Here is a 22,696-nt window from a genome sequence, read left to right on the forward strand (position 1 = left end):
TCTCCAGACCTTAATCCCATAGAAATGCTGTGGAGGAAGCTGAAGGTTCGAGTTGCGAAACGTCAGCCTCGAAACCTTAATGACTTGGAGAAGATCTGCAAAGAGGAGTGGGACAAAATCCCTCCTGAGATGTGTGCAAACCTAGTCGCCAACTACAAGAAACGTCTGACCTCTGTGATTGCCAACAAGGGTTTTGCCACCAAGTACTAAGTCATGTTTTGCAGAGGGGTCAAATACTTATTTCCCTCATTAAAATGCAAATCAATTTATAAAATTTTTGACATGCGTTTTTCTGGATTTTTTTGCTGTTATTCTGTTTCTCACTGTTCAAATAAACCTACCATTAAAATTATAGACTGATCATTTCTTTGTCAGTGGGCAAACGTACAAAATCAGCAGGAGATCAAATACTTTTTTCCCTCACTGTAGATTAAATAAATAGTTAATAGTTTAGAGTTTGCAATGACCACCGTCTCTGAACCTTGCTGCTTTTCAATCACGATATTCACAAGTGGTTGTATGTTTGAATGACGGCTTACAGAAAAATAAAAGCGCGACTGGAAGATTTCATGTGCCACGAGAGTTGATAGAATAACCAACCCGCATTAGTGCGACTTAACATTTTTACCGAATAATCGTAAAAATGCGTGTATTGTTCATTTTATTAATCATTATTTAATAAGAGCTTATTCATTTAGTCGCATTTCCCCATTCATTTTAAACGACAAAAGTAATGTCGCATATATATCGTGCAAATTATCGCTGAAATGTAGTTTGAAAAATGCGATTGCACCACATATCAAATGACGTGAGAATTGATTATTTATAGCATATGAACGTTCTACGCAGATGGTATGTGCGTGTGACATTTCGTTTAAGAGTAAATGACAAAACCCTACGATACTGATGGGCAAACACATGTGCTAAGAAGAAGAGCCAATTGCACCAAAACTTCCCCTATTATATATCGTATTATTATTTTAAGGCCACAGTGTTGTTATTGAAGGTTGTGTTGAGTTGCTGATGTCAATTGTGCTTGTACACCACTGCCAACGCAGAAGCATCAAATACAATTTGATTTTAATGAGAAGCAGTACAAATTAAATGTAAAAAAGGGACAAAGAAACTAATAATCATTCTTGAATGGAACTGTGATTTGAGAACCGTGAATATTCATCGCAGGGCTGGGAGGGTGAACTGATTAGTATTCTGTTGATATCCTTGCAGTTTTCTTCAAACCTCATTTCTAACAAGTGCAACAACAGGGTTTGGCAACTGTTGAGACAAAGCACATACACAAAGGACATAAATAGTTCCCAATTGAAAACACTTCTCGTGTAAAAGGTTGGAGGCGCTGCCCTGCAAATGCTTTCTCGTGCTCCTGCTGGCAGAAGGATATCCACTCTGGGGGGATCGAGAGATCCTCTTCATTGGGCATTTAGCCTCCTCTTCCACGCTGCTCAGACATCTTCGAAGACGTGGGAGTACCCACACACTTACTAACGCCACCAACAGCACACGCGGATCTGCCGACCGACAATTTGTGGTGGAGCCATTCATACTGCCGAGTGGGCAGAGGCGGAGGGACCTTGTTTTTAGAAACTTGCCGCATTACTTCAACAGCCGGGCCAGGAGATCCAGCACGTGACCTCTGTGTGCCAACCATTCCCTATTCTCGTCGGTGCTACCAATAATCATCTAAAACGGAACTAAACTATTATTATTTTACGAGATAAGGCCAACTGAGCTATGGAGCTCTTTTTCAGAAGCGACCTGGCCACAAATGATAGCTTAATGAAGTGGCTTATCGTGCAGAAATGTTTAGCAGCCAAATACTCTTAATAGCTTCGAAGAAAAAAAAGTAAAAAAAAAAGAGGACCTGGAGAAACTCCATGCGATCACAGAGAGAGAGAACATGCAAACTCCAAATATAGAGGTGTCAGGGTCAGCATCGAACCCACGACCTCCTCCATACCCGGCAAGGTAGTCAACATCTCGCCAACACAGCGCCCCTAAATTTTTCCTTGGAACCGAGTTAAACTTTTGAAGCAAAAAAAAACCACTGAGAACGTGCACACATGGTGACATGGTTCTCAGAGTGGAGAAATGTCACGTTTCTAACAGGAAATCCCATTACGGATTTGGAGAATAACATCGAATATCACACGTGCTGCCGCAACTCGAGTATGACAGCACTGCGGTTTTGTCCGTGCTACTTACAGGTGTGTCGCAAAGTAACGAATGTTCTATTAACTTATGGTGAAACGGAAGACAGCATTACAGGAAATTCCTGGATAACTTTAGACCATAATACATTGAAGGGAGCAGCGGCGTTGGTTTATGGGGGGATGGGAGTGGTGGGAGGGTGGGCAGAGGAGAGAAGTCGGGTTCACTTCTGCAAAAGCGCTCTACAGCTCATTGGGTCTTACCTGGTAAAATATATTTCGATTTAAGGCTTTCGTGACTTCAGGGATTCATCTTCATGGTTCTTTCGGTAAAGTCACGTAGAAGGGAAGTAATAAAATAATAAAATAATAAAACATAATAAAATATTATTTTATAAAATATTATTTTATTATGTTTGATTTTATTATGTATTATTATTTTATTATTTTATTGACTTATGTTTTATTATTTTATTATTTTAGTGACTTTACCGAAAGAACCAAGAAGATGGTAAAATATATACAAATATCACGGCCGGTTCAGTTATCACTCACCACTGATGATAGCTGTGACAGGAATTCAAGCTCGGGCTGCCAGATTCCGTCCTTCGTTCGTGAACACATTTATAACGTGCGCAATTTGAAAGTGAAACAGAGAAGCCCGAGGAAAGAGCAGAGGGAGTCCCCGTCATTAAAAAACGGCACTCACTCCCGGCCACCTGGCCGGGAGTGGGTGCCGGCATGCGCAGCGAAGTAGGGACCTCAAAATCTCAGTCCCTACTTCGCGACCAGGGACTCAATCGGTCGCCCCAGGGAGCTGGCCACAAAGGATAGCTCAACGAAGTGGCTCATCACGTGGACATTTATAGCAGCAAAAAAACTCCAAACGCGCGTCATTTCTCAATGTGGAGAGGAAAACCGGAGGACCCGGGGAAAAATCCACGTGAATAGAGAACATGCAAACTTCAAATATACAGCAGGCGTCAGGGTCGGGATCGAGCCCATGACCTCCTGTATACCAGGTGAAGGAGTTAACATTCCTCGTTTTTAGCAGACGCACCTTGAAGATGAGTTCGGGGTTATTTTTAGCGACCTCTTCGATGTCCATCCCGCCGCAGGGGCTGCCGACGAGCACGGGTCCGTTGAAGGTCCTGTCCATGAGGATGGCGAGATAGGTCTCCCTGGAGATGTCCAACGCCTCCGCGATCATCACCTGCGCGAGAGGAGGGGGTTTCCCCGTGATCATCAACATCTCTGGGCTTACCACTTGTTCGCGACCGTGCCGTACAGCTCTTCGACTGCGGCTTCGGCACCATGTCCGAAGTTTCGCTCCAGAGCGTCGGCAGCTTTTTCAGGAACGTCGCGGCCGGACAACACGCGGTAACGACCCGAATAGACGTCGGAGAACATCTAAGTGTTTGCACAAGACGTGTACAAGCACTGTTTTTTAATCCACTGCAAGGTGAGGGCTTCCCCCACGCAGTTCCGGCCATGATACTTTAACTGACCACTCTTTCACGCCGGTCAGTGCAGGCTGGTGAAGCATAGTACGGTTTAACGATGACATTGGCTGCATGGCCCTACTACCCACCAACACAGCTGGACCAGCAGACAATAACACCCGTTCGAATTATAAAATAACGTCGCATCCCTCTTTATTTTCTAAAATATATAATTTCAGCTAGCTTCCTACAGGCTGCGTAATTGTGCGCTATGTGAATGAATCATTGGAGATACTTTGAATGTCAGGCATGGTGGAGCAGGCATGTAATTTCACGGAGATAATCACGTGACACTTCCAACCCCGCTGGGCTGTGGGACAGCCAGGAGATGGCAGTACAGCAAGTGGATTATAATTGTGCTATCAGCATCATGTCATGAGATAAAGACAATTGAAATGTCCACTTTCAGAGAACACCTCTTTATAACCTGCTGAGACTGCTCATCTGCGTATCAATCAGACCACACTTACTGGGTTTGATGGAATGAGCCAAATTAAGAAAAAAAACTCACACGATGGGGTTTTTTGGCACATTTACTGATGATCGGGGCTGAGACAATCAACTCACTCCGCTTGAGAACACCGCTTTAATTCCGGGTGTGTGCCCTAGATTCGAACCTAGGATCTCAGGGCTACTGGGTCAGTGCTCTAACCCGTGATCGTATGTACACCTGATCACCTCTAGCAGTGGGTTCTTAAACTCCTTTGTTGTGTCGACCTAATCCCATGGGTATAAATGTGTTTTTCCCCAATACTCTAGTTTCCTTTCGCTTGCAAAAACAATCCTCCAAGAGGAATTGGCTAAGCCACACAATGCAGGAGTTTCCTGAAAATGTAATCTCCAAACGAAGTAGGGCTCTCAAGATAGATAAATAAATGTCTACGTGTAGCATCATGAAGGCATATATTTATCATTGGTGGGAACCTGCAATCGAAACACAGAACACTACTTAGAGCAATAGTACCACAGGCTACTATATATTTTTCGTATTTAATTTGTTGTATTTGGTCGTGAAACATTACAAGGAACGAGTAAGAAATACCTTCTATAAATTCACGCACTTTATTAGACCGTAAGCAAAAGCTGACCGCAAGCACCAAAAACATTATTTTAATAGCAGAAAATACGCAGGGTGTGCGTGTGTATGCGTCACCTACTCTGTGTATGTGGGAAGCGGTGGTGCAATGGTTAGCACACTGCGCGAAGAACCCAGCGATCCGAGTTCGATTCTCGCTCACGGCCAACATTGGTGACGATTATCTGGACCGGTCACGTGCCCCTCCGAATCAACTCTGTCTTAAATGAAGTACCTGGCGAGGTGTGTAGTAAACATCAGCACTGGGGAGACAAAGGCGGCCGGGCGTGATGCTGGTCACCGACATCCTCGTGTGCCGCGAAGGCCTTCATAGATGCTCGCTAACAGCAATTGCCCCAACAGACTGTTGAGGCTATTGGGGACATCTTTGTTGTGTGTGTATACATCAACATTAAAGTTAAATGGAAATAGCGTCTCACCTTTGAAACACAAACGCCTTCCTTGGGGGTCTGTTTTGTGACGAGGTTAAAGCCGAGCATTTTTGCAGAAAGGTCTTTCACCACCTGAGGACTGTTCAGCAGAAACACAGATAGACGGAAGAAGAACAACAACAAACATGAAAGAGTTATAACACAGAATCAGAATATTTACTTATACTGGAGGAATCCGATGAGCTATAAAGCTCTTTGTCACACATATCCAGCAGGGGCGGGTCAGACCGTAACAACAAACATGACAAAAATACGACAGGAGTGCCAAGGATAGGAAAGGTCAAGACAAATCACTTACAAAAATACAAATAAAACTAAATTATGTTTTATCTTACCAGGTAAAGCCCACTGAGCTATTAACCTATTTGTCATAAGCGACCTGGCCACAAATGATAGCTCAACAAAGTGGCTTATTACGTGTACATTTATCAAAGCAAAACAATTAAAATAATCTCAATGCATCAGCTGCGCACGTAACATTTCAACTCCCTTTGTGAGTCGATTAATGTTCACTCTTTGGTGGGAAGGCGGGGGGGGGGGGCAACAATTAATTGTCATTAACAGTGCCAAGGATTGGTCGCTATTCAAGATCACAATTCATATTGAAAATCATTGTTTTGCTAGATTGGTAGAAAATGTTGCGGACTCCAGTAGCTGCAGGAGCCACAGGAGCCGCGGAATTGAGCGTTCCTTCCCTCAAGATGTTTTCCACAAGCTTCTGCAGGCATTTCGATTTCAAGCTTTCATGACTGCAAGGATTCATCTTCTTGGTTCTTTCGGTAAAGTCACGTAGAAGGAAAATAATAAAATAATAAAAATAAAACATTATTAAATAATTCTCACGACGTTTCGGCCACAACGCAAGCAGCCGTCCTTAGGTGAAGAACAGGTCTGTCGGAAAGAGGAGGAGGAAGAGGAGGAGGTAGGAGGAGCTGTCTTTCCGACAGACCTGTTCTTCACCTGAGGACGGCTGCTTGCGTTGTGGCCGAAACGTCGTGAGAATAATTTAATGTTTAATTTTTATTATTTCATTATTTCCCTTCTACGTGACTTTACCGAAAGAATCAAGAAGATTCTGCAGGCATCTTTACGAGTTGAGCCGATTTCAACTCAATACGATGGACTGCTAAGCGGCTGTGAAAACCTCGGTGTTCAACAGACAGCATGAACCCAGTCGACTCGATTATCCCCGCTAATGACGGGGAGGATGGCCAAGGATAATTCAAAATCGTTGCCAATCCAAAAATATACATTTTCCGCGGATTTCTATGCCAAAAACCACTGATACAGGTATAAATTAAAACTCACAAAATTAATGAGGATAAATCACTCAAAACGAAGCACAACTGACGATTTTGATTGTTACTCTTTCGATATCGAACGAATGCGCGTGCTCCATCATCACACTTTCCTGCTCCCCCACAGAAGACTACGCTCACTAGATGGATAGCAGAGCCGCCCCAATCACAATGAAACTCCACCCACTGTTGTAAAGATATGTAACTACTGTACTGTAGCGGCGATCACGTGGATTTCGGATTCACCGGAGCGCATATTTGTTCGGTTTAAGCGCGTGACTCATAATAAAATATTTCCAAGAATAGCAATGTATAACTGGTTTTAGATTATTAATTTGGGCTTAAAGAAAATCCATCAGTTATTAATTTACGTCAAAATCTCAGGTGGCAAGTCAATCCTGAAATCGGATCAACCGCAAGCAGATAATCGAGAGTATACTGTATTCACAAGCTCACAATTCCATGAGTGTAAGAATCAATGTTAATGCATTGGAATGGCCCAAATGGTACGGTGAAACCCCGGGAGGCTCTTGTCTGGTTTGACAGAAGGTGTGTTGCCTCAATGTCTTTACAAAGTCTTCAGATTTATTCTTCTACTCATAGGAGAGAGAATGTGTATTTGCCTAAACAACGGCTGCATGTCAGTGTCTGCAAATTGGTGTACATTGCATGAAAACAATAAATAAAATTAATACATTGCAGCCATTCTTAATCCACTAGGGGATGAAGGCCTCGCCACACCATGTCAGTCATTGAGGGTTGTTTTTTCTAACCATACTTCACCACACTGAACAGTGTGGGATGGCGACAGTGAGGAGGAGGAGGGGGCAGGAATGGTTCTGCTACGAATCGTCGCTAATTTGAACTCCAGCCAGGAATCAAAACCGGGCACCGGGTTTGTCGCACTGCAAGTTAACCAGTGCGTCACTACTCTTAGGTCTTTTCGGTAAAGTCAAGTAGGTAAAAATAAATAATAGAAATAATAGAAATAAAATAAATCACGACGTTTCGGAGGCAACACAAGTCTCCGTCATCAGGTGGGACCGTCACTGCTGTACCAGTGAGAATGTAATTTCAATTTAATCGGAGCAACTGTCAGCTGAAGATGCTTGAATACAGGCTGACATGACTTGAGCGGATGGGAAGCCCTGTTTGCATGTACTACACCGTTACAGCGCAGCCTTTGTGTCAAATTTAGTTTGTTATGATGGTACCACTTACGTCGTTTTGCTACGCACAACTAAAATTAGGCATGGTAATAAATTAGTCATTATCAACATTTAGCTTGTGAATTATAATGTAATTAACATTTCATGCGAGCTATTGTGCAGTGGATCAACTTCATACCTTCTGCTGGGTAGAATGTTACGATATTAAGGGATTTAATGTATCCTCAAAATGTAACTTCCAAAGGTTGTTTAACATTACTGTTGACCGTGTTGATGTTCACGTGGTATCCTTGTGAATGTTGCGACCAACTCGGTGAAAAAAAAACCTCCATCATGGGTCATATTTTTGACCTAAAAAAAATACTTGAAACTAAAATGTATTTTCAAGTCCATCTATACACTGTGTAATCATGCGATAGCCTTGAAAATGATCACAGAAAACGCAATCTTATCTTTTCATAATTGCATTCAGAATGCATGTGTCAAATCTATCTGTCGATAACATTCATATACGAACATGTATATATAATTTATCAAATCGAGCATGCCGATAATTTCAAAGCTATGAGACCCACGGTACAGATGGCAGCATTCCCACAAACTGAGTCACTTTGAGTGGGTTTCTGAAGAGACATAGATTGCAATTATAAGATATACCTACGGATTATGTTAAGAGAACTGCAGTTGAAGAACATTTACATAATCTTTATCTGTCCTACAAGTAAGAGTAGCAATGAAGTTTTTTTTATGTGAAATACAAATTACACGTTTGTGGGTATCGTGATAATTGTTACACCATGAACTCTGACATCGGATTGTATCACGAACAAATAATATCATGGCAACGCAAGTTGAACTTCCTTCGCCCCGTACGTAGCCAACCTTGGTAATGGAAGGTGCAAGCCGACTTGGTCGCGTGCGTTGGTGGGAAATTTAGGGCCCAAAAAAAGGAATGGATGATCGCTTCGCAGCTTTATCTGCGGTATATATCAAAGGCATGCAACGGTGTTGACAGGTCATTAAGTAAATGTACCTGTCCCGAAAGAAAATGAATTGTCTGCAATATGCTGAGATGTACCGGGGTTAGGTAAATTACCCCGGCATGTTCTATGTTATTTAATACAGTATATCACACCTAAGTGGCACATTCTGAACGTATACGCTGCATTACCGGGTTAATAAATGGATCGCATTCCGGCACTTGAAATGAGTCTCGTGTCTCTAACGTGCGTTGACACAGCGCATGCGTGCAAAAAGGGACTGAGACAAGCGAGACAATTAATTAAAATGCAAGACAATTTAGGGAGAAAATAAACGTAAGAATACTTATTCTTGGATCTTTCGGTAAAGTCACGTAGAAGGGAAACAATAAAATAATAAAAATAAAACATTCTCACGACGTTTCGGCCACAACACAAGCAGCCGTCCTCACTTTACCGAAAGATCCAAGAATATGAAAACCTGCAGTCACGAAAGCTTTAAGTAGGGATACTTGAAAGATTTATTAACGTATACTATCCAGCAGTGGATCGGCCATGGCCGATTAAAATAGAAAGTGCGCGAGCAGTTTAAAACTCACTCCTTGGTGAGATGAACACCTCCCTTGAGCCCACTGCTGAAGGAGCCCTTGCCTCGACCTCCCGCCAAGATCTGAGCCTTCAGAACGAGCTCGCGAGCCTCTGTGGAACAGAGCAGACAAAATTTTGCATCAAAACAAGTGTAAATGGACACCGGCGGGGGCTAAGAGACGGTAACTCCGTCGCCTGGTATGCGGGAGGTCGTGGGTTCGATCCCGACGATGACAATGCCTGCTATATATTTAGAGTTTGCAGCGCGTGGTCGCGTGGATTTTTCTCCGGGGCTTCTGGTTTTTTTCCCACCACATTTAGAAACAACGTGCGTTTAGAGTATTTGGCTGCTACATATTTCCACATGATGATAGGCCACTCGTTGAGCTGTCGATGTGGCCAGGTCGCGTCTGAAAAAGAGCTACATAGCTCAGTCGGCCTTACCTGGTAAAATAAAACAATTTTTTTGTAAGCGTTTCTGCTACTAGGGTGACGTAGAGAAAGGGGCCTGCTGAAGCGACCGCCACCCCCCGCGATGGGTCACCTGATGCACGATTCACCGATGAGCGCGATCGCATCCTCACGACACCGTACAAGGGGAGAAACAAACGGACGCGATGAGAGTTTGAGGGCGACGGCAGGGAGGGGTGTTTTTTGGGATTCGTACTTTAGCAGAGAAAAGAGTGGGTAGAATCAAGCAAGCAAGAGGCAATGCTATCATTGAATAATTAATGAAAATGCTTCGTTGTGTTAAAAAATCTAAAACTAAATTGTATTTTTTTATTTAAAGCTTTCGTGACTGCAGGGATTCATATTCTTGGTTCTTTCGGTAAAGTCACGTAGAAGGGAAATAATAAAATAATATAAATATAAAACAATAAAAAATTCTCATGATGTTTCGACTGCAACACAAACAATCATCAAAAAATGCATCATTTTATTGCTGTGGATTTCACGCCTGATGATGATTGCTTGTGTTGCAGTCGAAAGGTCGTGAGAATTTTTTATTGTTTTATATTTATATTATTTTATTATTTCCCTTCTACGTAACGTGACTTTACCGAAAGAACCAAGAATATAAATTTTATTTTATCACGCAAGGCCCACCAAGCTATAAAGCTTTTTTTTAGCAGTGACCTGGCCACAAATGATAGCTCAACGAAGTGGCTCATTGTGTGGAAATGTATTGCGGCTAAATAAAAGCATGTTTCTAAATGTGGAGGAGAAAACCGGAGGAACCCAGGAGAAAAATCCACATGACCATGGGGAGAGACGCATGCAAACTCCAGAATATACAGGTGTCAGGATCGGGATCTAAACCATGAATTCCTATATCCCAGGCGAGATGGTTACCATCATGCCACCGCAGGACCCGTGGTGACGAGCAGTTAACATTATCTGGGTGCGTGCACAGCGCTCGCAATGCTCATTTCGAGTGCTTTACTAGCGATCCGATTTGCATTCCCCAACACAGCTCTGCCATTCTAACGCGGCGTGAACAATGGATCAATCGCACGGTCAGACTCGGACTTCCGAGTCCTGCTGGCAAGGCCACCATTGGGCTAAGCAGCTCCCTCCTCGAACGAGGAACGACCGCAGGCCAAGACCGTCGGCAGTGGCGGCAGTTACCGGATGTTGCAAGCCAACAAACTAGCGATGAAACTCTGGGGTAGGTGCACTGCCAGTTCAGTTTCTGTGTGCCAAACAACACCTTTAGTATTATTATAATTACTATAATAGTAGGAAGGTAATGGTACAGGCCTACAATATATTGTTGTGAAAGGCGGTCGTGCCTGGTCCTGGCCACACCACCCCGTAATAGAGCAGTCCAGGCCTTCATAGGTGCTCGTGAACAACACTTGCCCCAACAGTTTGTATACAAGATATATGGGGGGAGATCTTTTTTCTTTCTTTGCATGGGAGGCATTCTCCATTTGAAATCGATATTTGGGATCACTCACACAGTTGACACCTGAATGTCTTCTGTGAAGGTGCAAAGGTTAACACCCCTTTTATGGTTAATCATCTCACTCGCCACACTCCGAACGGGTCCGGAGCTCTCAAGAAAGTTCGAGGCGATTCTGATAAGTGTGATCAAATTCACACCTTCCATGCTCGCAGGAGCAGCAACAGCAGCGGCTTTTGGCTGGCCATCGAAACAAGAGATGGTCCACCACATCGTGCGCTTTCAGATGCGCTTCTGCGGCCGTCTGGAACGCTCTTCCTTCCAAAATTATGAAGCTGCTGGGGACAAACACTTTGAATCTCAAATTGAAACAAATTTCTTCAGGACTGCTTTTTGTGTTAAGTTTGTTGTCCTTCCCCCGCACCTTCGATTAGCACGATTGGCTATGTACGGTGTCAAAGAAGTTTAACATACATACGTACACAAGGCACATACTAAGGTAGCAATAATGCCGTGACGATGGCTGGAGACCGGTATCTTCTTTCCATGCTATGTCCATACAAGTTTCCTTTAATTTTCTGTAAAGTTTTTGCTCACAAAGAGTGCTACATGGAATCATTAACACGGGGGGGGGGGGCTTTCATACAGAGGTTAAGCCTTGTTTTCATCGGCGGTTTAGAGGCTTAAGATTGTCGAAAAAGTTATAGCAGTGCAGGACCTAACTCTAATTCTCGGTTCTCAGCCCACCACAACAAAAAACTGGATTTTAGAATTCCCGTTAAACCCAATGGTGTAGCAGTCAGGAGTGTGTGGGTGACCAATGTACGAATAACCACTGAAAAAAATGGCGCAGGGAGGGTCACGTGGGAGCTGGTAGGAACGTTGGGTTGCTCGATCAATGGCCAGGGTCAACGGCGGCGTGGTGTATTCCGCAAATATACCCGACTGTGAGGGCGAGCACAAGCCGGCATGAGTAGGTTAAACGTTGAGTTTTATAAGGGCACCCCGGGGTGACCAGCCCCTCCCCACCCAGCCCCACCCCTCCCACCCAGCCCCACCCTCCCCACACCCCACCCAGCCCCTCCGTCCCCACCCAGCCCCTCCCTGCACGACGGACGGACACAATAATTCCCTGTGGGCTGGTGTAACCTGGTGGTCAATTAAAGAATCTGCATTGCTCACAGTTGCACGGTCTCGGCTTTAACACTTGGGGTGGCGGCGGTGCCTTTGCAATTGCGGCACCTAAACTCTGGAACTCCTTTCCCTTATCGAGGTCAGGTCTTCCGAGACACTTCCCAATCTTCAAATCTCGACGAAAAACACATGCTTAAAATGTCTCTCTCTGTAGTTATTTACAAACGTCTCACTTCTTCTTTCCTTGCTTGACGTTAAACTATTTCAACCTTTTCATGCAGAGCACCCTGAGAACGATTGTTGAAGGGGGCTTTATAAATGTAAATTATTATATTATTATTATTCCCTGGGTGCCCGGTTCGTTTGTTGCCTTGTCGGAGAGCGCGAATCAGCGAGCGCCCACGTGCGAATAATCAACATCTCTTCCTCGGGTGTTGCCCGGAGGGTGGGAAGGAAGGGAGGTGTGCGAGGCAAGGAAAAGGACAGCTCTTGAAATGTGACACGCGACCTTTTCCCTTGCCACATGCAAGTGTTCCACCGCTGAGGGCCCATCTTCTCCTCGATTACTGCGATTTATTTTTTTGTTCAAGCTCCCTTCACTCTGCAAATCCATATTCTCGCATGTGAATTAGGGGCGTGACAATTCCCTCGCGATCCCAAAAACATATATATTCATTCATATAAGGAACATCATAACTTTAATTGCCATCGCTTTCTTTCATTGGCCACATTCATCCCCGTTTCGACTCACTTGCCTGTCTCCGTGCCCTCAACTGGCTACCCATCGCCAGTAGGGTCATATACAAGATCGCCTGCCTCTGCCACCATGCCGTCACATCTGCCTGCCCACCGTACCTTCATTATTGCCAACTTGCAGCTCAGCACATGGCAGATGTCTGCTCAGCGCGACTCACGACCTCCTCTTGATACCAAGATCCAGGATGGTCATGTCTATGTGCCGCTTCTCGGTGGCCGCCCCAACAGTCTGGAACGCTATCCCTCTGCACATTTGCAGCATCACCTCAATCGCCTCCTTCAAGAGACACTTAAAAACTCACCTCTATAACCACGCTTTCGAGCGACTCTGAGCTTGGCTCCGCGCCTCTGAGTTGCGGCCGTTACGTCCGCAAATTTGTGCGCGTTATAAATTGCATTATTATTATAAACGGTCTCAAAGAAATAGTAGAGTAACCAATAATTTTAACGCGAGGCTCTCTCCAGTGTGCACACGAGCGCGTACCTGCACAGATTTAACGACCACGGCCGAAAAAACCTACAAATACCTGCAGACCGCACGGCAATTCGGCCAGATCATTAGCAGGGCCAAGGCATAGCAAGAGCCAATACGACACCTCTGAGCTAAAGGGTACCAATTATCTCCTCCTCTGCCATTCCCCAGCATGAAGCAGCTGCCGAATACTGTCTGTAACAGCCTGCCAAGTTGCCACACCGAAACCTCACCCACACACCGAAACCTCACCCACACACACAATCAAACTTCAACATTATTATTACGTTTCACCCAGAGTCGTCTGGGTGCCGTAAAGATTGGGGTTAGCGGTGGGGGTGGGCGGCTCGCACTATGAAAATATTGCACCTGTTTTTTCCTGTGACGGTTCAGTAACCTTGAGCTGTCGCATTGTACACCGTGTGCCAAGGCTTGTTCAGGAAAGTGGCTAAAATGTAAAAGTAAAGCTGTGACCCTCCAAATCATCACTTGTTCAGGCTGCCGCTGGCGCAACTACCTGCATTGGAAGGAGCACTGGAGAGCCCCTCTCTCATGGGTATATTGGCCTACTCTTCCACGACAGTGGAAAGGGGTTGGAAGCACCCACACTTGATGTCTGCGAAAAAGAGCTTTATAGCTCATCGGATTCCTCCAGTACCAAAAACGCGACCTGCTGAAAAACGGAACAGCAGTTTACCCTTTTTATACTGCTGCAGACAGACGGCAAAATGTATTAAACTTGTTCCATCAGGCAAGTTTATTCATTCCCTCGGTTGCCCACTGAGCAAATCAAATCGGCGCAAGTGCACCGTGCCAATTGGCAGACTGCTCACGATAAAGTTTAAGCGGTGAATCTCCTACAATGCTCACCAATACGGGGGGAGGGGAGGGGAGGGGGGGCGTTAGAGGCAGATCCCAAAGTCCGCGTCCTTTCCACGAAAACTACCTCGATGCAAGAAACACGCGCAGATAAACAAAGATAGGAATCGCCACCCGCTTGCAGGTTACTCGTCTTATCCGCTGCACAAACAATAGGAAACATCGATGAGACGGATAGTAGGAGGAGTTCCCACGGATCGATTCTGGGGCGTGGATAATAGGAAGGGCAAATAAGAGTGTGGTAGATAAGAGGCCTCTCCCCCGCTGTGTGATGTATCATAAACAGTGCATGCCAGCACAACGTGAAGACCCACAAATCTGATATCCTTCACTGACATTTACCAACTATTTTCACACTTTGCACTCAAAGAAAAGCCACAGGAAATGCTTGGGTAATTTATTGATGCCTTTCCTTCACAGAAACGTCAAATAGCTGCATATGGACGAATTCCAAAAAAAAATAAACACACAAGGTCGCATTTGTTGTGTGCCGTCGGATAATATAATGCTGCAAATGAACCTGCAGCCATGGGTCGATAACGTCGCGGATGGGGAAGAAATCTGACGCAGCCCCCCCCGCCTGCGAAAGCACAAACGGCATGGGGTCTACAGGCGCAGCGGGGTGGATGTTCATCGCGAAACCATCCCAACGCACGCCAACTCAACTCCCGGGCCGACGCTTCCAACCGCTGGACAATACACCTTCGATTAGCACGGTTGGCTACACACCGTGACGAAAGAAGCTCAACATACGTACAATACAAATGCTGGGAAATTGAACAATAAAAACACGTCGACGAAAAGAGCACTGGCATGGGTAAAATGCTATAGTTTCCCCATTAACTTAATTATAAACAAACGACACGGATCATGAGAGCGGCGTTATGATCGGCCGAGTCCTGGTGTGCTCTGGGGGTGTACACAGAGGTCGGAAAGGGGCTCAGTACACTGCTATTTAATGAATAAGAAAACCACAGAAAGAACTTTAAATCGATACTCCTTCCACCACTCATTGAGCACCGCGACTTTCTCTTTAGCGCAGAATAGATGTGGTTATAACAACCAAGGGAATCAATTTTTGCGGAGGTATTCTCAGCTGTACATCGCTCTCTCCGACGTTGTATCAGGTCGTATCGTCCCTGTTGTTCGGAAGGATGTCAGACGTTTCGCTCCACAAACAGGGGAGCTTCCGCGGGAAATCAACGTATTGAATTAAGTGAAACCCGCCACATTAGTCAATAACCGTCTTAGGAAGAAAAACTTAGTTTATTCGTGTGCCACTGCCAATCAGTTTCACCAACAAACGTTTGTTCACTTGAACAAACGTTAAAATACGTTTGAACGTTTGTTCAAGTGAAGGAAATAACTCTATGCGATATGTTCAAGTAAATATAATAACCCATTGTGTTTCGATTTAAAGCTTTCGTGACTGCAGGGATTCATCTTCTTGGTTCTTTCGGTAAAGTCACGTAGAAGGGAAGTAATAAAATAATAAAAATAAAACATAATAAAATAATTCTCACGACGTTTCGGCCACAACGCAAGCAGCCGTCCTCAGGTGAAAACCAGGTCTGTCGGGGAGACAGCGTCTGAATGAAACAGCACACGTGCTTGGAGCATATATATAAGCTGGGTTGGGAGGGGGGGAAAGGGCGCTTCGACAAAAGAATTTGCATATCAAGAGGAATTTAGCATATTTATGGGAAATGCAGGAATGTGATTAGTACTACTTATGCCCGTGCATTATGCAGGATTAGCAGCATCAAAGGGAGGGGATATGGGAAATGCAGGTATGTGAATAGTACTAATTATGCCCGTGCATTATGCAGGATTAGCAGCATCAAAGGGAGGGGTAGCATTAATAAAGGGAAGGAGTGTTAATAGTATGTAGCTGCAGTAACTAAAACCAACACGTAAACAACTAAAGCAGAAACTACATAGTATCATCAGTATACTAACTATACTCTACAATAAGCTGAGTTACTAACAGTAAGTAATACATTACAATTCTACGTCGTAAAAATTATATAATATGCTTCCATCTAAACTTTATTCTCTTACATTACACGAGTCTACACCGTACTATATACTGCCATAGACAAACCCAACGTTAAATTATATACTGTATTGCTATAAACCACCCTATACCTTATACATTGTAATATAACACTATGTATTATACTACCCACCCTAATGTATATCACACTGCTATATATTCACTATACAATTACGATACTATATATTACTTTGAACATTGTATTAAGCATATAAATGTTATACTATTTGTTATTATACACTGTACCATTGACCATCGTGTCAATGGGTGAGTAGTGGGAGGAAACTTGCAGCGGAGCAAAGAATCCATTCCCTGCGGAGAATACATTGTGTCCTGACTTTTGGCCCACCCTGTACTAAGAAATTGAGGCCCCGTGAAGAACACAGCACTGTTCGGGATGGAAAACGAGCCAGTGGTGAAGGCTACTCGGGAGGGGGGGGGGAACAAGGGGGAGGGGATGAGTGAACGCACGTGAGATGGCATCCCCCTGTGGAGAAGCAGCAATGAGATCAGCCCGTGCATGGGTGTCGCGTGGTATTTTTTTTTAATCGCAAAGACTATGAGAGATGCCGGTAATTGAGGGAGGCCTTCATCCAGAAGTGGAGAGAACATGGTTGATGTTCTTGGTTCTTTCGGTAAAGTCACGTAGAAGGAAAATAATTTAATAATAAGAATAACACATTATACAATGTTTTATTTTTATTATTTTATTATTTTCCTTCTACGTGACTTTACCGAAAGAACCAAGAAGATGAATCCCTGCAGTCACGAAAGCTTTAAATCGAAACATGGTTGATGATTATGACATGTTTTATGCCAGTGGTAATGCTCACAGAAGGTGACCTGAGCATCTGTGAGAACTTATGAGTCACTTATACTATTTATATTAGAACTTTACGACCCGACTTCGCCCGGCACTTGGATTCGTCTTGGATTAATACACGGCCTACGCGGAGGGTGGGGGGGGGGATGTGTGACGTCTGCAGCCACACTGCGTATCGCTGTCGCATGCGGGTGACATCACAGATGTGACGTCACCGCTCACTTGCCGTGCAAAATGTATGCATTATTGCGCCCCCCCCCCAAATTACCAAAGTCTATTTTTATACGTTTTGCATTGTGTACAGTTTGGAAGCTACCCACTTGCTAAATTTCAAGTTTGTTGCATGTCAGGCAGTATGCTAAACGTTTCGAAGAGACACACATTCACAAATTTCCCTTTTATATTATTTTTATTAAAATATCAAACAATTGTACCCCATGTCCTGCATTATTGTAACTTCAGGGCATTGTGCTGCGGATCAAATTGTGGACAATATAGCAGACCACTGTAGTCTGCGCTATTCCAACGGAGGAGGAACAGAAAAAACTCCACGAACTCCAACTCGTGAAGCCGTCTCGTCGTGGCCAGCAGACCATGACATGGGCATCGAGCTCCTGAACAGATTGCCACCGCCATCATCAAACGCAATGACAAAGCTGAGGGCGAAATCTGTACGATTCCAACTTCAACTTGCGCAACGGTGGGAAAAATGTCGACCCATTCGGCGCCGCCATCTCCACAGTGCAATGGCGTCAAAGTGCCGACAAGTCCGAATGCGTTGCGATGGTAACGGACACCTGACCATACGGGGAAGAAATAAAAAGCAAACGGCGCGATTTTGAGCCGCACGTTGCAAAGTTTTCACCACCCAAGAGTGCAACATTTGGCCTTGTGATGGCCGAGTAATTGTCCACGTGTTACTTTTCAAGCTGAAGCGCCAATTGTTACGAACGGGAGAGTTTTAACCGAATTAAATGCTTGATTATTTACTATCGCCCATTCTCGAAATCCAGTCAGAATGTTCCTTTGCTCCAGGGACGAGCAATGGGTAGGCAGTGCCGAGACAGTGGTGGAAATTATCTATTCCCAAGGCAGGGGTCAAGTCTCCCCATGGATGATCGACACGGACATCTCAAAAGCAAGGTATCACCTTACCTCGTTTAACATCGAAGGAGGAACTTCGTTCATTGTTGTTGTCTCAAGAGAAATGACCCACGTGCACGATAACCTAACTGTTTTCGCAAAATGTCATGGGACGCTTAACATCACCGCAGCAACAAAATGTTACATTTGGGCAATTCACTCCCAAAAATAAAAAAGGGCAGCTCTGTTCGAATCGCGGGGCTATTCGGCGACTCAAACCGCAGCACTCTCGCCTTCCGACGGCCCAATTCTCCGCGCTTATAAATAACCAGATGCGTGCAACATATCGTTTACCTTATTTACATATAAATGAAAAATTATTGGTAAATCGTGGAAAGATTGGCACGTGCGAGAAGAGGAATTTGAGAATCCCCAGGAAACGTAGAGACCCTTGTGCCGCATTTATCAAGAGAGGATGTGAAATAAGCATCAAAGGTACACTATTACGATGAGACGTTTGATCATTAGTTGCAACTGGATGAAACCGGGGGTACCTTAATGGTCATCCTACTGCAAGCACAAAACACGCAGGCATGAATGTCGACATCCGCAGGACATTAAATAAAGATTGACATGCCAGCAAAATAACCCTGAATGTTCTCCGACTACCATGTACATTGGAGGCTAAAGCAGAGCTGAGCTTAATTCCTACTCAGATGCAAGGAGAAGCTCAGAATACTGGGCGTTGCAGGCTTGGGATACGGCGCAGAAACAGATTCTTGAATTTGACAGAGCGGAGCCTTGAATATTACCCCCCCCCCACTCATACGTGTGGGATGGCGGCTCACACAGACTTGTGAAAATCCCAAATTCATTGGGCTGTCGAGTGGCCAGGAGATGATATCACAGCAAGTGGGTTTGTGTCAATGTTGCCCCCTCGTGTGGCTTCCTCCCACACGAAGACCCCTTTAATGGAATTGGCCAAACATCCAAAAAGTAGACGCCCTCCTGGGAAAAAATGTCCGGAGACTCAACGAGCGTCTTACTTGGAAACATAAACGGGAAATAATAAAAATAAATTGTGCATACGATCATAAACCCACTGTGCATCTATCTATATACATCCAATAATAGGTTTTTTCTCCTTTTTTCTGGCAACAAAACTGAAACCTTTTAACGAGGAATCATGTCTGCATTAACCACAATACCTGCGGTCAGAATGCAAACAAAAAACACGCTCTGATAATGTATGCATTGTCTATGAAATTGATTGGTCCACACCAGAGACAGCTTTCCTTAGAACCTAGTCTCACATGGTGTTCGACCAGATGATGCCAAAAGGCGCACAACTCAAAGACAGAGCCCTCATTACTCTGATAGTGCGTTGTCTTTGAGTTGTGTGCCTTTTGGCGTCATCTGGTCGAACACCATATGAGACTAGGCTCTAAAAAACGCTGTCTCTGGTGTGGACCAATCAATTTCAAGGACAATGCATACATTATCAGTGTTTTTTGTTTGCATTCTGACCGCAGGTATTGTGGTTAATGTAAACATGATTCCTCGTAAAAAGGTTTCAGTTTTGTTGCCAGAAAAAAGGGGAAAAAAACATATATTTTGCTACTGGCAAAGGAGGCCTCATGATATATACATCCATTCGCACAAATATGCTCCAATACGCAGGACACATCACATGCATTGTTAGGCATCTTCAATCAGACAACTAAATGGGTCTCTGAAATAATTTCAATTAAAATGGTAAAATAATTTGCCAATTAAATGTCGATGACAACAAACAAATTAAGGGCACCACAAAGAAATAAATTATCCTTCACCCCAGTGCATAAGAGCTGGCAGCTGTCAAATGGGGTACTGCATTTTTACAAGATCACAGCACAGCATTGCCAAATAATATCCATCGGGGTATATGTGCCTGTTGTTCGATGTCTCCAAGCGAGCGCTTGCATGGACAACAAATACGTCTACATTGCATCATCGTAATCAGCAATGGTTGATCCAATGCTGGATCACGGCACGATCCACCAAGCATCTGCACCACCGGCTGATTTCATCGCTCTCCGGTCGTTTAATGCAGTTTCAACAATTTTTTGGTATTTTAACAGGTAAGGCCCACTGCGCGATGTAGCTCTTTTTCATAAATGACCTGGCCACAAATTTAATCTCAACGAAGTGGCTTGTCATGTGGAAAATTTATAGCAGCCAAATGCTCTAAATGCATGTTTCTAAATGTGGAAGAAAAAACCGGAGGACACGGAGAAAAATCCACGCGACCACGAGGAGAACATGAAAACTTTAACTATACAGGCCACTGGGTCGGAATCGAGCCCACGACCTCCTGCATACCCGGTGAGGTAGTCAACATCTCACCAACGCAGCGCTCCTTCATTTTTCCTTGTTACCGAGGCAAACTTTTGAAGCAAAAAACACCCACACTGAGAACGTGCACACATGGTGACATGGTTCTAAGAAACAGGGTGGTGGAGTGGAGAAATGTCACGTTTAGAACAGGAAATCCCATTACATATTGGAAGAATTACATCGAATATCACACGTGCTGCCGCAACTCAAGTGTGACAGCGCTGCGGTTTTGTCCGTGCTACTTACAGGAGTGCCGTAAAGTAATGAATGTTCTATTAACTTAGGGTGAAATGGAAGACAGCTATACAGGAAATTGCTGGATAACTTTAGGCCATAATACATTGAAGGGAGCAGTGTGGGATATGGGGGGGGGAGTGGTGAGAGGGCGGGCAGAGAGAAGTCGGGTTGCCTCTAAAAAAAGCTAGAAAGATCAGTGGCTCTTACCCGGCAGCGTAGCGATTAGCGCGCTGCGCTATGAACCCAACAACCCGGGTTCGATTCCCGTTCACGGCCAATACCAGTGACGATTATCTGAACCGGTTCTGGGCCTCCCTAGGTCGACTCAGCCTTAAACAAGTACCTGGTACGGTGTGTAAACATCGCCACTGGGGAGACAAAGGCAGTCGGACGTGGTGCTGGCCACCCACCCCCTCGTGTACCGTTGCGGCCTTCATAGGTGCTCGCTAACAGCACTTGCCCCTACAGTCTGTTAAGGCTATACGGGGGATCTTTGTATATAAAATGGTCAGTTCAGTTATCGCTCACGACTCATGATCGCTGTGACCGGAATTCAAACTCGGGTTGCCAGATTCCTCCCTTCGTTCCGAGAACGCATTCACAACGTACGAAAATTTGAATTGCAAAAACGGGATACTGGAAGGCAATGCGCGGAGGAGCCCTAGGAAAGGGCGGAGGGGGAAGGAGAGTCCTTAAGAATCCGTCACCAACCAACGTCGGCCTGGCGGCCGGGCGTGCGCAGCAAACCAGGGACTGCCGAGTGCCAAGAGACTGGGAGCTGCGACCAGACAATCAATTGGGTTTGCTCCAGGCTGGTTGGTGGCGCATTGTTGCCACCATCCCTACTGTGCCACTGCTACAAACCCATATGGACGAGTGCCAATGGTTGGGTCGTCGTTTGTTGTTGTCGTCGTTGTCAAATTTTAAACTCGTATTTGGTAATTCTGACAAATATTGTTTTAAATATCATATAAATGTGCATAATTTACAGATTTATAAACATAACACAGCGCACCATAACTACCCATTAGGAACCGTATTTGCTCTCACAAAGCAGTAGTCGTCTGCAAGAATAAACAAACACGTGAAACGTCCATTTAAAAAGCTTGCCTTTTAATGGCGCGATTAGGCACGACCTTTTAATTATATATTTGCCGCCCCTAAACACATCCCCCGTCGTCTAATGAATATAGAACGTTGTATCGTCTAGTCTCAGGTCACATACCCGACCATATTTTTCTAATGTTTAATCCTCTACTTGTGAAACTATTACAGCCCTCCTGCCTGCATTCATATCGACACGGAGGCAACATAACTGGCGTCAGCGCTGCTTCTGCCATTCATTCTCTTTTCCTGCCTCAACGGTTTAATTCAGCGTCCAGAGTCATGAACAAAGGTTAAATCGAACAGATTCGACTGAGCTCTCCGACGTTCCACGAGCTTCTTCTGGGGGAACTGAGACTGCCGGCGTGTGGTGCGAAACATCGGACATCGTGCCGAACAACACACGGCATGACTCGGAAACATTTCACGTAGATATACTGTACAATTGGGAAAATCTATATCAGCGGTAATGAGACTCATTTTTTATTTCTGATCCGCTACATTTTATTATGCAAGGTGCAAGCGTACGATCGGGAAACAGTTATCAAAGTGATTAATACATTGTAATGGAAAAACATTCAAAACAATGTTGTAATAGATTACTTCCCAAGCAAAACATTTTGTTTCTAGCAGAGACCTGG

The 22,696-nt window shown here is 44.5% G+C and overlaps 1 protein-coding gene across 1 annotated transcript in view; it reads right to left on the reverse strand.

The window, feature by feature from the left end:
- The window catches only part of SUCLG2 (succinate-CoA ligase GDP-forming subunit beta), a 135,248-nt gene that overhangs the window by 81,896 nt on the left and 30,656 nt on the right, over nt 1-22,696 (reverse strand). Inside the window, exons 3-5 of the mRNA XM_078876627.1 lie at nt 9,241-9,340; nt 5,183-5,273; nt 3,226-3,378 (exon numbers count right to left, since the gene is read on the reverse strand). Of these exons, the coding sequence (XP_078732753.1) occupies nt 3,226-3,378; nt 5,183-5,273; nt 9,241-9,340 (344 nt within the window). The remainder of the gene's footprint in view (nt 1-3,225; nt 3,379-5,182; nt 5,274-9,240; nt 9,341-22,696) is intronic.

This window comes from Lampetra fluviatilis, chromosome 44 (genome assembly GCF_964198595.1).
Source record: "Lampetra fluviatilis chromosome 44, kcLamFluv1.1, whole genome shotgun sequence".
Lineage (NCBI taxonomy): Eukaryota > Metazoa > Chordata > Hyperoartia > Petromyzontiformes > Petromyzontidae > Lampetra > Lampetra fluviatilis.